The sequence below is a fragment of the Aulonocara sp. 'chitande type north' Nkhata Bay genome, linkage group LG23 (assembly GCF_057382095.1).
Source record: "Aulonocara sp. 'chitande type north' Nkhata Bay isolate Kocher_YH1m ecotype deep benthic linkage group LG23, A_spYH_male_GT1.1, whole genome shotgun sequence".
In the NCBI taxonomy this organism is placed as follows: domain Eukaryota; kingdom Metazoa; phylum Chordata; class Actinopteri; order Cichliformes; family Cichlidae; genus Aulonocara; species Aulonocara sp. 'chitande type north' Nkhata Bay.
This window is the reverse complement of record NC_141365.1, coordinates 50,435,556-50,449,964: the sequence shown is the minus strand read 5'-3', so window position 1 is coordinate 50,449,964 and position 14,409 is coordinate 50,435,556. Positions and strand designations below refer to the sequence as shown.

The 14,409-nt window shown below is 44.4% G+C and overlaps 1 protein-coding gene, 14 non-coding genes and 1 pseudogene across 15 annotated transcripts; 8 read left to right on the top strand and 8 right to left on the bottom strand.

The window, feature by feature from the left end:
* Positions 1 to 937: 937 nt before the first annotated feature.
* On the top strand, positions 938 to 1,056 carry LOC147302965 (5S ribosomal RNA). The gene has a single exon (XR_015127403.1). It is a non-coding gene; the product is annotated as a 5S ribosomal RNA (ribosomal RNA).
* An 846-nt stretch (positions 1,057 to 1,902) lies between these two features.
* Positions 1,903 to 2,021, bottom strand: LOC147302964 (5S ribosomal RNA). Its single transcript, XR_015127433.1, has one exon. It is a non-coding gene; the product is annotated as a 5S ribosomal RNA (ribosomal RNA).
* A 360-nt stretch (positions 2,022 to 2,381) lies between these two features.
* On the top strand, positions 2,382 to 2,474 carry LOC147302963 (5S ribosomal RNA; annotated as a pseudogene).
* An 846-nt stretch (positions 2,475 to 3,320) lies between these two features.
* LOC147302962 (5S ribosomal RNA) lies at positions 3,321 to 3,439 on the bottom strand. The gene has a single exon (XR_015127431.1). It is a non-coding gene; the product is annotated as a 5S ribosomal RNA (ribosomal RNA).
* Positions 3,440 to 3,799: 360 nt separating this feature from the next.
* LOC147302961 (5S ribosomal RNA) lies at positions 3,800 to 3,918 on the top strand. The gene has a single exon (XR_015127402.1). It is a non-coding gene; the product is annotated as a 5S ribosomal RNA (ribosomal RNA).
* An 826-nt stretch (positions 3,919 to 4,744) lies between these two features.
* On the bottom strand, positions 4,745 to 4,863 carry LOC147302960 (5S ribosomal RNA). Its single transcript, XR_015127434.1, has one exon. It is a non-coding gene; the product is annotated as a 5S ribosomal RNA (ribosomal RNA).
* A 360-nt stretch (positions 4,864 to 5,223) lies between these two features.
* On the top strand, positions 5,224 to 5,342 carry LOC147302959 (5S ribosomal RNA). Its single transcript, XR_015127409.1, has one exon. It is a non-coding gene; the product is annotated as a 5S ribosomal RNA (ribosomal RNA).
* Positions 5,343 to 6,168: 826 nt separating this feature from the next.
* LOC147302958 (5S ribosomal RNA) lies at positions 6,169 to 6,287 on the bottom strand. Its single transcript, XR_015127430.1, has one exon. It is a non-coding gene; the product is annotated as a 5S ribosomal RNA (ribosomal RNA).
* A 360-nt stretch (positions 6,288 to 6,647) lies between these two features.
* Positions 6,648 to 6,766, top strand: LOC147302957 (5S ribosomal RNA). The gene has a single exon (XR_015127401.1). It is a non-coding gene; the product is annotated as a 5S ribosomal RNA (ribosomal RNA).
* An 826-nt stretch (positions 6,767 to 7,592) lies between these two features.
* On the bottom strand, positions 7,593 to 7,711 carry LOC147302956 (5S ribosomal RNA). Its single transcript, XR_015127444.1, has one exon. It is a non-coding gene; the product is annotated as a 5S ribosomal RNA (ribosomal RNA).
* Positions 7,712 to 8,071: 360 nt separating this feature from the next.
* Positions 8,072 to 8,190, top strand: LOC147302955 (5S ribosomal RNA). Its single transcript, XR_015127400.1, has one exon. It is a non-coding gene; the product is annotated as a 5S ribosomal RNA (ribosomal RNA).
* An 826-nt stretch (positions 8,191 to 9,016) lies between these two features.
* LOC147302954 (5S ribosomal RNA) lies at positions 9,017 to 9,135 on the bottom strand. Its single transcript, XR_015127429.1, has one exon. It is a non-coding gene; the product is annotated as a 5S ribosomal RNA (ribosomal RNA).
* Positions 9,136 to 9,495: 360 nt separating this feature from the next.
* LOC147302953 (5S ribosomal RNA) lies at positions 9,496 to 9,614 on the top strand. Its single transcript, XR_015127398.1, has one exon. It is a non-coding gene; the product is annotated as a 5S ribosomal RNA (ribosomal RNA).
* An 826-nt stretch (positions 9,615 to 10,440) lies between these two features.
* LOC147302952 (5S ribosomal RNA) lies at positions 10,441 to 10,559 on the bottom strand. The gene has a single exon (XR_015127428.1). It is a non-coding gene; the product is annotated as a 5S ribosomal RNA (ribosomal RNA).
* Positions 10,560 to 10,919: 360 nt separating this feature from the next.
* LOC147302951 (5S ribosomal RNA) lies at positions 10,920 to 11,038 on the top strand. The gene has a single exon (XR_015127397.1). It is a non-coding gene; the product is annotated as a 5S ribosomal RNA (ribosomal RNA).
* LOC147302950 (uncharacterized) lies at positions 11,038 to 14,343 on the bottom strand. Its single transcript, XM_086283967.1, has 4 exons — positions 13,985 to 14,343; positions 13,816 to 13,881; positions 13,603 to 13,683; positions 11,038 to 13,178 (listed from the first exon to the last, which is right to left on the bottom strand). Exons 1-4 carry the CDS (start codon positions 14,312 to 14,314, stop codon positions 12,816 to 12,818), a joined length of 840 nt encoding a protein of 279 aa, XP_086140093.1. The 5' UTR covers positions 14,315 to 14,343; the 3' UTR covers positions 11,038 to 12,815.
* Between the last annotated feature and the right edge of the window lie 66 nt (positions 14,344 to 14,409).

Genomic DNA, 14,409 nt, shown 5'->3' with positions numbered 1-14,409 from the left:
TGCCCACATGGTACCCACAAAAACTTGAAAGATGGGGCCTAGGTGGGTTTCTGTGTACTTTGCCCAGTTGGGGTCCATCTAGTTCCCAGATTTTACCAATATAATACCGAGATGGGCTTATTAAATGGGGCCATTATGGAACCCGCGGACAATCCCACTTAAAACCCACTTTTTAGCCTATGTGGTGCCCACATGGTACCCACAAAAAACTTGAAAGATGGGGCCCAGGTGGGTTTCTGTGTACTTTGCCCAGTTGGGGCACATTTAGTTCCCAGATTTTACCAATATAACACCGAGATGGGCTTATAAAATGGGGCCATTATGGAACCTGCGGACAATCCCACTTAAAACCCACTTTTTAGCCTATGTGGTGCCTACATGGTACCCACAAAAACTTGAAAGATGGGGCCTAGGTGGGTTTCTGTGTACTTTTCCCAGTTGGGGCCCATTTAGTTCCCAGATTTTCCTAACATAACACCTATATGGGCATTTAATATGGGGCCATTACGGAACCCCCGGACAATCCTATATGGGGCCCATTTTTCAGCCCATTTCCAAACCATATGGGCCCCACATATAAATGTTGGCTGGGAAACAGGCTCTTTATACATGCTGTGATGACACAGTCATGCTTACGTTTTTTTAATGTCCTGTATATAAGTTGAATTGTCCAAAGCACAAAAATGTTGCACTTCCAAATGGTCCTAACACACTGTGTGCTCTGTGTCACTTTAACACTGTGCTGTGAGAAACGAACATGTGTTATTATGGTGACGTTACCGCGGGAAAAGCATTTTTGCAGCTCAGCGTTGAAGCTGCAGTTCGCAAAAAAGGTTTGCATGTTTTCCCTGTAACATGTGAAGCTTAGCACAATACTATATTTTAAAGTGCGTGACATTTGCCAAGTATAAAAGGTCTTTTATAGCCGGCTTCTCTCGCTTACGGCCATACCACCCTGAACACGCCCGATCTCGTCTGATCTCGGAAGCTAAGCAGGGTCGGGCCTGGTCAGTACTTGGATGGGAGACCGCCTGGGAATACCAGGTGCTGTAAGCTTTTGCACTTCCACACACAAACTGCAGAGGGCTCCGCTGCTCACTCAGTGGAGGCAGCTTCAGGAAAAGCTTCATGACAACGCTCCTCATTGCATTTCGCTTTTGTGCAAAACAAAAAAACAACAACAACCAAATATTTAGGAAATACACAAACTTATTTATTCTGTAAATGTACAAAATCTCTGTGGCTAGTCCGTCTGGCCTCAGTCGAGAGGAACTTGTTAACCTTGTAGTTTGCAGCGGGCGCAGTGTCAGCCTGACACCCATGTGCAACCAGTTTGAACTCTTATTGGCTGCCGACTGCGGTCCCGAAGAGTACTGAATAAATGCGCATCAGTGTGCTACCCTGAGCAGGGAACACGATAGCATGGAGTTTCTAACACGGAGCAAGGTGAAGGTGACGCTACTATGCAGGACCGCCCCTGCTCAGCTTCAGAGATCAGATGAGAACAGGCTGGTATGGCCATAAGTGAGAGGCTTCCTCGACAACGGGGGTCATGTAGATACTGTAACCCATTTATTGGGATTTAAAAAACAATTTAGAGTGAAGGTTATTGATTAGTTTCTACTTTTTTTAATAGCTGCACATGACAACACAGTTATAATGCATACTTAATGCTGCAATATTCGCGTCATAAACAATTGTGAGTCTTTGCACAAAAACATCTACAGGTGCTCTGTGCATGTACAGAGATATTGATGTAACGCTTGAAGAATTTGACATTACTACATGAGCGGAAGAGCTCTTTGCGCAAGACTCACTAACCATCCTATTGGAAAATGAGCTTAAAGAGTGCCTCACATCCGTTTCAACATTTAAACTGTCATTTTTGTGTTGAAGTGCAAAAGCTTACGGCACCTGGTATTCCCAGGCGGTCTCCCATCCAAGTACTGACCAGGCCCGACCCAGCTTGGCTTCCGAGATCAGACGAGATCGGGCGTGTTCAGGGTGGCGTGGCCGTAAGCGAGGGACTGCTTCACAAACAGCCTCTTTATACATGCTGTGATGACACAGTCATGCTTACGTTTTTTTAATGTCCTGTATATAAGTTGAATTGTCCAAAGCACAAAAATGTTGCACTTCCAAATGGTCCTAACACACTGTGTGCTCTGTGTCACTTTAACACTGTGCTGTGAGAAAGGAACATGTGTTATTATGGTGACGTTACCGCGGGAAAAGCATTTTTGCAGCTCAGCGTTGAAGCTGCAGTTCGCAAAAAAGGTTTGCATGTTTTCCCTGTAACATGTGAAGCTTAGCACAATACTATATTTTAAAGTGCGTGACATTTGCCAAGTATAAAAGGTCTTTTATAGCGGGCTTCTCTCGCTTACGGCCATACCACCCTGAACACGCCCGATCTCGTCTGATCTCGGAAGCTAAGCAGGGTCGGGCCTGGTCAGTACCAGGTGCTGTAAGCTTTTGCACTTCCACACACAAACTGCAGAGGGCGCCGCTGCTCACTCAGTGGAGGCAGCTTCAGGAAAAGCTTCATGACAACGCTCCTCATTGCATTTCGCTTTTGTGCAAAACAAAAAAACAACAACAACCAAATATTTAGGAAATACACAAACTTATTTATTCTGTAAATGTACAAAATCTCTGTGGCTAGTCCGTCTGGCCTCAGTCGAGAGGAACTTGTTAACCTTGTAGTGTGCAGCGGGCGCAGTGTCAGCCTGACACCCATGTGCAACCAGTTTGAACTCTTATTGGCTGCCGACTGCGGTCCCGAAGAGCACTGAATAAATGCGCATCAGTGTGCTACCCTGAGCAGGGAACACGATATCATGGAGTTTCTAACACGGAGCAAGGTGAAGGTGACGCTACTATGCAGGACCGCCTCTGCTTAGCTTCAGAGATCAGATGAGAACAGGCTGGTATGGCCATAAGTGAGAGGCTTCCTCGACAACGGGGGTCATGTAGATACTGTAACCCATTTATTGGGATTTAAAAAACAATTTAGAGTGAAGGATATTGATTAGTTTCTACTTTTTTTAATAGCTGCACATGACAACACAGTTATAATGCATACTTAATGCTGCAATATTCACGTCATAAACAATTGTGAGTCTTTGCACAAAAACATCTACAGGTGCTCTGTGCATGTACAGAGATATTGATGTAACGCTTGAAGAATTTGACATTACTACATGAGCGGAAGAGCTCTTTGCGCAAGACTCACTAACCATCCTATTGGAAAATGAGCTTAAAGAGTGCCTCACATCCGTTTCAACATTTAAACTGTCATTTGTGTGTTGAAGTGCAAAAGCTTACGGCACCTGGTATTCCCAGGCGGTCTCCCATCCAAGTACTGACCAGGCCCGACCCAGCTTGGCTTCCGAGATCAGACGAGATCGGGCGTGTTCAGGGTGGCGTGGCCGTAAGCGAGGGACTGCTTCACAAACAGCCTCTTTATACATGCTGTGATGACACAGTCATGCTTACGTTTTTTTAATGTCCTGTATATAAGTTGAATTGTCCAAAGCACAAAAATGTTGCACTTCCAAATGGTCCTAACACACTGTGTGCTCTGTGTCACTTTAACACTGTGCTGTGAGAAAGGAACATGTGTTATTATGGTGACGTTACCGCGGGAAAAGCATTTTTGCAGCTCAGCGTTGAAGCTGCAGTTCGCAAAAAAGGTTTGCATGTTTTCCCTGTAACATGTGAAGCTTAGCACAATACTATATTTTAAAGTGCGTGACATTTGCCAAGTATAAAAGGTCTTTTATAGCGGGCTTCTCTCGCTTACGGCCATACCACCCTGAACACGCCCGATCTCGTCTGATCTCGGAAGCTAAGCAGGGTCGGGCCTGGTCAGTACTTGGATGGGAGACCGCCTGGGAATACCAGGTGCTGTAAGCTTTTGCACTTCCACACACAAACTGCAGAGGGCGCCGCTGCTCACTCAGTGGAGGCAGCTTCAGGAAAAGCTTCATGACAACGCTCCTCATTGCATTTCGCTTTTGTGCAAAACAAAAAAAACAACAACAACCAAATATTTAGGAAATACACAAACTTATTTATTCTGTAAATGTACAAAATCTCTGTGGCTAGTCCGTCTGGCCTCAGTCGAGAGGAACTTGTTAACCTTGTAGTGTGCAGCGGGCGCAGTGTCAACCTGACACCCATGTGCAACCAGTTTGAACTCTTATTGGAGTACTGAATAAATGCGCATCAGTGTGCTACCCTGAGCAGGGAACACCATATCATGGAGTTTCTAACACGGAGCAAGGTGAAGGTGACGCTACTATGCAGGACCGCCCCTGCTCAGCTTCAGAGACCAGATGAGAACAGGCTGGTATGGCCGTAAGTGAGAGGCTTCCTCGACAACGGGGGTCATGTAGATACTGTAACCCATTTATTGGGATTTAAAAAACAATTTAGAGTGAAGGATATTGATTAGTTTCTACTTTTTTTAATAGCTGCACATGACAACACAGTTATAATGCATACTTAATGCTGCAATATTCACGTCATAAACAATTGTGAGTCTTTGCACAAAAACATCTACAGGTGCTCTGTGCATGTACAGAGATATTGATGTAACGCTTGAAGAATTTGACATTACTACATGAGCGGAAGAGCTCTTTGCGCAAGACTCACTAACCATCCTATTGGAAAATGAGCTTAAAGAGTGCCTCACATCCGTTTCAACATTTAAACTGTCATTTTTGTGTTGAAGTGCAAAAGCTTACAGCACCTGGTATTCCCAGGCGGTCTCCCATCCAAGTACTGACCAGGCCCGACCCAGCTTGGCTTCCGAGATCAGACGAGATCGGGCGTGTTCAGGGTGGCGTGGCCGTAAGCGAGGGACTGCTTCACAAACAGCCTCTTTATACATGCTGTGATGACACAGTCATGCTTACGTTTTTTTAATGTCCTGTATATAAGTTGAATTGTCCAAAGCACAAAAATGTTGCACTTCCAAATGGTCCTAACACACTGTGTGCTCTGTGTCACTTTAACACTGTGCTGTGAGAAAGGAACATGTGTTATTATGGTGACGTTACCGCGGGAAAAGCATTTTTGCAGCTCAGCGTTGAAGCTGCAGTTCGCAAAAAAGGTTTGCATGTTTTCCCTGTAACATGTGAAGCTTAGCACAATACTATATTTTAAAGTGCGTGACATTTGCCAAGTATAAAAGGTCTTTTATAGCCGGCTTCTCTCGCTTACGGCCATACCACCCTGAACACGCCCGATCTCGTCTGATCTCGGAAGCTAAGCAGGGTCGGGCCTGGTCAGTACTTGGATGGGAGACCGCCTGGGAATACCAGGTGCTGTACGCTTTTGCACTTCCACACACAAACTGCAGAGGGCGCCGCTGCTCACTCAGTGGAGGCAGCTTCAGGAAAAGCTTCATGACAACGCTCCTCATTGCATTTCGCTTTTGTGCAAAACAAAAAAAACAACAACAACCAAATATTTAGGAAATACACAAACTTATTTATTCTGTAAATGTACAAAATCTCTGTGGCTAGTCCGTCTGGCCTCAGTCGAGAGGAACTTGTTAACCTTGTAGTTTGCAGCGGGCGCAGTGTCAACCTGACACCCATGTGCAACCAGTTTGAACTCTTATTGGAGTACTGAATAAATGCGCATCAGTGTGCTACCCTGAGCAGGGAACACGATATCATGGAGTTTCTAACACGGAGCAAGGTGAAGGTGACGCTACTATGCAGGACCGCCCCTGCTCAGCTTCAGAGATCAGATGAGAACAGGCTGGTATGGCCGTAAGTGAGAGGCTTCCTCGACAACGGGGGTCATGTAGATACTGTAACCCATTTATTGGGATTTAAAAAACAATTTAGAGTGAAGGATATTGATTAGTTTCTACTTTTTTTAATAGCTGCACATGACAACAGAGTTATAATGCATACTTAATGCTGCAATATTCACGTCATAAACAATTGTGAGTCTTTGCACAAAAACATCTACAGGTGCTCTGTGCATGTACAGTGATATTGATGTAACGCTTGAAGAATTTGACATTACTACATGAGCGGAAGAGCTCTTTGCGCAAGACTCACTAACCATCCTATTGGAAAATGAGCTTAAAGAGTGCCTCACATCCGTTTCAACATTTAAACTGTCATTTGTGTGTTGAAGTGCAAAAGCTTACGGCACCTGGTATTCCCAGGCGGTCTCCCATCCAAGTACTGACCAGGCCCGACCCAGCTTGGCTTCCGAGATCAGACGAGATCGGGCGTGTTCAGGGTGGCGTGGCCGTAAGCGAGGGACTGCTTCACAAACAGCCTCTTTATACATGCTGTGATGACACAGTCATGCTTACGTTTTTTTAATGTCCTGTATATAAGTTGAATTGTCCAAAGCACAAAAATGTTGCACTTCCAAATGGTCCTAACACACTGTGTGCTCTGTGTCACTTTAACACTGTGCTGTGAGAAAGGAACATGTGTTATTATGGTGACGTTACCGCGGGAAAAGCATTTTTGCAGCTCAGCGTTGAAGCTGCAGTTCGCAAAAAAGGTTTGCATGTTTTCCCTGTAACATGTGAAGCTTAGCACAATACTATATTTTAAAGTGCGTGACATTTGCCAAGTATAAAAGGTCTTTTATAGCGGGCTTCTCTCGCTTACGGCCATACCACCCTGAACACGCCCGATCTCGTCTGATCTCGGAAGCTAAGCAGGGTCGGGCCTGGTCAGTACTTGGATGGGAGACCGCCTGGGAATACCAGGTGCTGTAAGCTTTTGCACTTCCACACACAAACTGCAGAGGGCGCCGCTGCTCACTCAGTGGAGGCAGCTTCAGGAAAAGCTTCATGACAACGCTCCTCATTGCATTTCGCTTTTGTGCAAAACAAAAAAAACAACAACAACCAAATATTTAGGAAATACACAAACTTATTTATTCTGTAAATGTACAAAATCTCTGTGGCTAGTCCGTCTGGCCTCAGTCGAGAGGAACTTGTTAACCTTGTAGTTTGCAGCGGGCGCAGTGTCAACCTGACACCCATGTGCAACCAGTTTGAACTCTTATTGGAGTACTGAATAAATGCGCATCAGTGTGCTACCCTGAGCAGGGAACACCATATCATGGAGTTTCTAACACGGAGCAAGGTGAAGGTGACGCTACTATGCAGGACCGCCCCTGCTCAGCTTCAGAGACCAGATGAGAACAGGCTGGTATGGCCGTAAGTGAGAGGCTTCCTCGACAACGGGGGTCATGTAGATACTGTAACCCATTTATTGGGATTTAAAAAACAATTTAGAGTGAAGGATATTGATTAGTTTCTACTTTTTTTAATAGCTGCACATGACAACAGAGTTATAATGCATACTTAATGCTGCAATATTCACGTCATAAACAATTGTGAGTCTTTGCACAAAAACATCTACAGGTGCTCTGTGCATGTACAGAGATATTGATGTAACGCTTGAAGAATTTGACATTACTACATGAGCGGAAGAGCTCTTTGCGCAAGACTCACTAACCATCCTATTGGAAAATGAGCTTAAAGAGTGCCTCACATCCGTTTCAACATTTAAACTGTCATTTTTGTGTTGAAGTGCAAAAGCTTACGGCACCTGGTATTCCCAGGCGGTCTCCCATCCAAGTACTGACCAGGCCCGCCCCAGCTTGGCTTCCGAGATCAGACGAGATCGGGCGTGTTCAGGGTGGCGTGGCCGTAAGCGAGGGACTGCTTCACAAACAGCCTCTTTATACATGCTGTGATGACACAGTCATGCTTACGTTTTTTTAATGTCCTGTATATAAGTTGAATTGTCCAAAGCACAAAAATGTTGCACTTCCAAATGGTCCTAACACACTGTGTGCTCTGTGTCACTTTAACACTGTGCTGTGAGAAAGGAACATGTGTTATTATGGTGACGTTACCGCGGGAAAAGCATTTTTGCAGCTCAGCGTTGAAGCTGCAGTTCGCAAAAAAGGTTTGCATGTTTTCCCTGTAACATGTGAAGCTTAGCACAATACTATATTTTAAAGTGCGTGACATTTGCCAAGTATAAAAGGTCTTTTATAGCGGGCTTCTCTCGCTTACGGCCATACCACCCTGAACACGCCCGATCTCGTCTGATCTCGGAAGCTAAGCAGGGTCGGGCCTGGTCAGTACTTGGATGGGAGACCGCCTGGGAATACCAGGTGCTGTAAGCTTTTGCACTTCCACACACAAACTGCAGAGGGCGCCGCTGCTCACTCAGTGGAGGCAGCTTCAGGAAAAGCTTCATGACAACGCTCCTCATTGCATTTCGCTTTTGTGCAAAACAAAAAAAACAACAACAACCAAATATTTAGGAAATACACAAACTTATTTATTCTGTAAATGTACAAAATCTCTGTGGCTAGTCCGTCTGGCCTCAGTCGAGAGGAACTTGTTAACCTTGTAGTTTGCAGCGGGCGCAGTGTCAACCTGACACCCATGTGCAACCAGTTTGAACTCTTATTGGAGTACTGAATAAATGCGCATCAGTGTGCTACCCTGAGCAGGGAACACCATATCATGGAGTTTCTAACACGGAGCAAGGTGAAGGTGACGCTACTATGCAGGACCGCCCCTGCTCAGCTTCAGAGATCAGATGAGAACAGGCTGGTATGGCCGTAAGTGAGAGGCTTCCTCGACAACGGGGGTCATGTAGATACTGTAACCCATTTATTGGGATTTAAAAAACAATTTAGAGTGAAGGATATTGATTAGTTTCTACTTTTTTTAATAGCTGCACATGACAACAGAGTTATAATGCATACTTAATGCTGCAATATTCACGTCATAAACAATTGTGAGTCTTTGCACAAAAACATCTACAGGTGCTCTGTGCATGTACAGAGATATTGATGTAACGCTTGAAGAATTTGACATTACTACATGAGCGGAAGAGCTCTTTGCGCAAGACTCACTAACCATCCTATTGGAAAATGAGCTTAAAGAGTGCCTCACATCCGTTTCAACATTTAAACTGTCATTTGTGTGTTGAAGTGCAAAAGCTTACGGCACCTGGTATTCCCAGGCGGTCTCCCATCCAAGTACTGACCAGGCCCGACCCAGCTTGGCTTCCGAGATCAGACGAGATCGGGCGTGTTCAGGGTGGCGTGGCCGTAAGCGAGGGACTGCTTCACAAACAGCCTCTTTATACATGCTGTGATGACACAGTCATGCTTACGTTTTTTTAATGTCCTGTATATAAGTTGAATTGTCCAAAGCACAAAAATGTTGCACTTCCAAATGGTCCTAACACACTGTGTGCTCTGTGTCACTTTAACACTGTGCTGTGAGAAAGGAACATGTGTTATTATGGTGACGTTACCGCGGGAAAAGCATTTTTGCAGCTCAGCGTTGAAGCTGCAGTTCGCAAAAAAGGTTTGCATGTTTTCCCTGTAACATGTGAAGCTTAGCACAATACTATATTTTAAAGTGCGTGACATTTGCCAAGTATAAAAGGTCTTTTATAGCGGGCTTCTCTCGCTTACGGCCATACCACCCTGAACACGCCCGATCTCGTCTGATCTCGGAAGCTAAGCAGGGTCGGGCCTGGTCAGTACTTGGATGGGAGACCGCCTGGGAATACCAGGTGCTGTAAGCTTTTGCACTTCCACACACAAACTGCAGAGGGCGCCGCTGCTCACTCAGTGGAGGCAGCTTCAGGAAAAGCTTCATGACAACGCTCCTCATTGCATTTCGCTTTTGTGCAAAACAAAAAAAACAACAACAACCAAATATTTAGGAAATACACAAACTTATTTATTCTGTAAATGTACAAAATCTCTGTGGCTAGTCCGTCTGGCCTCAGTCGAGAGGAACTTGTTAACCTTGTAGTTTGCAGCGGGCGCAGTGTCAACCTGACACCCATGTGCAACCAGTTTGAACTCTTATTGGAGTACTGAATAAATGCGCATCAGTGTGCTACCCTGAGCAGGGAACACGATATCATGGAGTTTCTAACACGGAGCAAGGTGAAGGTGACGCTACTATGCAGGACCGCCTCTGCTCAGCTTCAGAGATCAGATGAGAACAGGCTGGTATGGCCGTAAGTGAGAGGCTTCCTCGACAACGGGGGTCATGTAGATACTGTAACCCATTTATTGGGATTTAAAAAACAATTTAGAGTGAAGGATATTGATTAGTTTCTACTTTTTTTAATAGCTGCACATGACAACAGAGTTATAATGCATACTTAATGCTGCAATATTCACGTCATAAACAATTGTGAGTCTTTGCACAAAAACATCTACAGGTGCTCTGTGCATGTACAGAGATATTGATGTAACGCTTGAAGAATTTGACATTACTACATGAGCGGAAGAGCTCTTTGCGCAAGACTCACTAACCATCCTATTGGAAAATGAGCTTAAAGAGTGCCTCACATCCGTTTCAACATTTAAACTGTCATTTGTGTGTTGAAGTGCAAAAGCTTACGGCACCTGGTATTCCCAGGCGGTCTCCCATCCAAGTACTGACCAGGCCCGACCCAGCTTGGCTTCCGAGATCAGACGAGATCGGGCGTGTTCAGGGTGGCGTGGCCGTAAGCGAGGGACTGCTTCACAAACAGCCTCTTTATACATGCTGTGATGACACAGTCATGCTTACGTTTTTTTAATGTCCTGTATATAAGTTGAATTGTCCAAAGCACAAAAATGTTGCACTTCCAAATGGTCCTAACACACTGTGTGCTCTGTGTCACTTTAACACTGTGCTGTGAGAAAGGAACATGTGTTATTATGGTGACGTTACCGCGGGAAAAGCATTTTTGCAGCTCAGCGTTGAAGCTGCAGTTCGCAAAAAAGGTTTGCATGTTTTCCCTGTAACATGTGAAGCTTAGCACAATACTATATTTTAAAGTGCGTGACATTTGCCAAGTATAAAAGGTCTTTTATAGCGGGCTTCTCTCGCTTACGGCCATACCACCCTGAACACGCCCGATCTCGTCTGATCTCGGAAGCTAAGCAGGGTCGGGCCTGGTCAGTACTTGGATGGGAGACCGCCTGGGAATACCAGGTGCTGTAAGCTTTTGCACTTCCACACACAAACTGCAGAGGGCGCCGCTGCTCACTCAGTGGAGGCAGCTTCAGGAAAAGCTTCATGACAACGCTCCTCATTGCATTTCGCTTTTGTGCAAAACAAAAAAAACAACAACAACCAAATATTTAGGAAATACACAAACTTATTTATTCTGTAAATGTACAAAATCTCTGTGGCTAGTCCGTCTGGCCTCAGTCGAGAGGAACTTGTTAACCTTGTAGTTTGCAGCGGGCGCAGTGTCAACCTGACACCCATGTGCAACCAGTTTGAACTCTTATTGGAGTACTGAATAAATGCGCATCAGTGTGCTACCCTGAGCAGGGAACACCATATCATGGAGTTTCTAACACGGAGCAAGGTGAAGGTGACGCTACTATGCAGGACCGCCCCTGCTCAGCTTCAGAGATCAGATGAGAACAGGCTGGTATGGCCGTGACGCTACTATCCAGACTACTGCAAGACCAAAACCAGCTTAATAAAGCTATTTTAACAGCAGGCCTCATGGGTTTTAACTGCAAACTTGACTTTGTAGTCTCAAACAACAGAATCCAGAAACGACACCGATATCTAATAACTGTAATAATTCGAGACTTTAAAACAAGAAGTTTTAGGGACTTCAGTTTCAAAATGGCTATTCTTGTTTCTCCCAGAGTGAGAAAAGCATCACATCTACTCTTCCATTCAGCTGAGTGATTCCTATAAATCTTAATATTCATTACATTATATGTAGATGACTGGCTGGATTTGAACAGTTCATTGTAAAAGGCAGAACAGTATTTTGCTATTAATTTAGGATATGTAATCACACTATTAACAATAGGTTTATGAATGGAATTGAACTGTTCCTGTTGCTTTTTCAGATTTAAAAAAAAAGAAAGAAATAAGCTGTGCATTGTTCTCCTTTTTCTAACAGCTGTCTGCTAGCTCTCACATTATGAGACATAAATCATTAGCAATTTCACAGAGATGTGCACATGTTAAATTACTGCTCTAATTACTAAGAAATCGGGCTGTTTCAAATTTAAAAATTTTGCAGTAAACAAATTGTTTTCTGTAGTTTCTTGAAAGGAAAAGTGGGAAGCTAATTTCTTTATACGAGCAATACTACCCTGATTTTCATTAGGCTTTAAACGTACATTCAACAAAGTCTCGACATTAAAGACGACTTGTTGGGCCAGAGCAGTCAGCTATTATCGGACTGGCGCTGTGGCAAAACACCAGTGACCATGATCAAGATACACTTGCCAGTGTTATGGTGTGTACAGTGTAGTAACAGTGCTCTTTCCCGTTGTCTATGCAAACTACATAGAGCTGCGACATCCTGGTAACTCTTGTCTTGCTTCTCATCATCGTCACAGTATTAGTTCCTAAATCAAAGTCAGTCATCTAGTGTACCAGACAAACAAAGCACATAATTATAAATAAAAGTTCAAAGATTTTATAAATATACACTACATATTTAATATAAACATATAATATATACATTTGTGCTATACTAATTCCTGTATTTTTGTAATAAGGCTATTGTGGGACTTGGCGGATGTATGTGCACACGTATAAACTAAACACTTGACAACTATAAAAATGTCCTGAAACTGTCAGCAACAGTGTAGCGAGCGCACACTTCACAGCATGCTGTCAGAGAAACTCTCAGCTTCTCTCTACGAGCCTCACAGACAAAAGCAGAAGATGGAAGCAAAGATTTTATGATATTAAGAACAACGCGTAAGAATGGATGAAAAAAAAGAACAACAAAGACGTGTCATCAGGTTTTCTTGTTGTCATTTGTTGTTTGCAGCTCGAAAGCTTGTTGACGGAAGTTGCTCAACAGCGCCATCACCTGTGCCATGGCATCTGCCCGCATTTTGTCCGGCAATGTCCGCAGCCCCTTTGCGACCACGATTCCAAAGTAGTGCGATTCGTCCAGCTCATCCCCTTGCACAGCACACATGTCACGTAATGCTGCCATTTTGGAGCAGTCCGTTAGCAGGTCTTTTATGGAGGTGGTGGCGTGGTCCTCATCGTGTTCCTTCCTTTTATTAGGCCGGCTTTGTGGGGTCGGGGTGATGCAGCGCCGCGTCGGGCTGCCCTCGGACCTGGAGGGGCTCGGCAGAGTCGACTCCATCAACTGCAACGAAACAGAATGGGAAATTACTAGTCAAGGAAGCATCATCAAGCAGTTATTAACCTTACCATAATGACTGCATTGTATGGACCACATCTCCTCCTCAGTGGGTGAAGATGAATTTGCAGAAACATATCTGACATGAGGCAATTATTAATAACTTTTTCCAAAAAATAATTCTTTTAATTTCCACATATATTATGTTTATTTCATCATCACCTTGTCAATGTAATGTTACATTCTCCATTTGTGTATGTGTATATTCCCATTTTTTCCATATGTAAATATGGTTCTGTTAAGTGTTTATAAGCAACCAAGTTTTTGTCATCTGATTATACACAGTGCTATAACAAATATATTTAAAATAGCATAATAGATGAACCACACATGTCTGTGCCAGTCAGGCTAGTCCTGTAAAAGCTCTTACTTGTATTTCGCCTCCCTGGCTGCTGTTGTGTGGTGACGGTCCAGGGGATGCTGCAGCTGAACTCTGGGATTTATCGGGATACTAAAGGAAAAAAGCACCAGTGTAAAAATACTGAGATTCAGTAACACCACCAAACACTTCCGCTATGACTGTACATAGCTAAACATACAGGTGAAGGGCATCAAAACATCACACACAAACAGGAACACTTACAGGGTTAGCCATGTCTTCCAGCACCTGGGCCGGCCCTGCGGGGGAGGATGAGAAGTCTTCGGGACTCTATTAAGGACACATGAACTGTAAAAAACCCAAACCTTCTTATAGTTTGTTTATTTTTATTTATTTATTTTTCTGCACAGCTGGAAGTTATTGCGTCTCGTACCTCTATTGTGTACCTCGTCACGGCATTCCTGTGTTTCACGTACCCGTCCAGCCACGACAGGGACTTCAGCAGCGGAGGGGTTCTCGCTGGTCTCGCTGGCTGGCTGCTTTTGCTGTTGAACTTTTTCTTGGCCCGAACATACCTGTCCCGAAGTTGCTTCCACTTCTCGCGGCATTTGTCCGGCTCTGTCTGGAGGGCGGCTGCTATTTCTTGCCACGACTTGATGCTAACGTGCGGGTTCTTGTAATACTTGTGTCCAGGGTCATAAAGGTTGTGGTGTAACGCAATTTGTTCAGCTAACTGTTCCTCGAAACTTTCGAGCGCCTGCATTTTTGTCCACTTCCGTGAAGCTTTTCTCTTTCCCGGGTCAACTCAGTGTTTCAACCAATCAGCATTCGATCTACGTCTAGCGTCATCAACATCGA

What these genes read in the sequence shown, in the direction of transcription:
- LOC147302950 (XM_086283967.1), bottom strand. Translation starts at nt 14,314, where the DNA reads ATGCAGGCGCTCGAAAGTTTCGAGGAACAGTTAGCTGAACAAATTGCG. An exon ending in TGACGAGGTACACAATAGAG is followed by an intron (nt 13,882 to 13,984) that starts GTACGAGACGCA and finishes TGTCCTTAATAG; the next exon opens with AGTCCCGAAGACTTCTCATC. An exon ending in TGGAAGACATGGCTAACCCT is followed by an intron (nt 13,684 to 13,815) that starts GTAAGTGTTCCT and finishes TTTTTCCTTTAG; the next exon opens with TATCCCGATAAATCCCAGAG.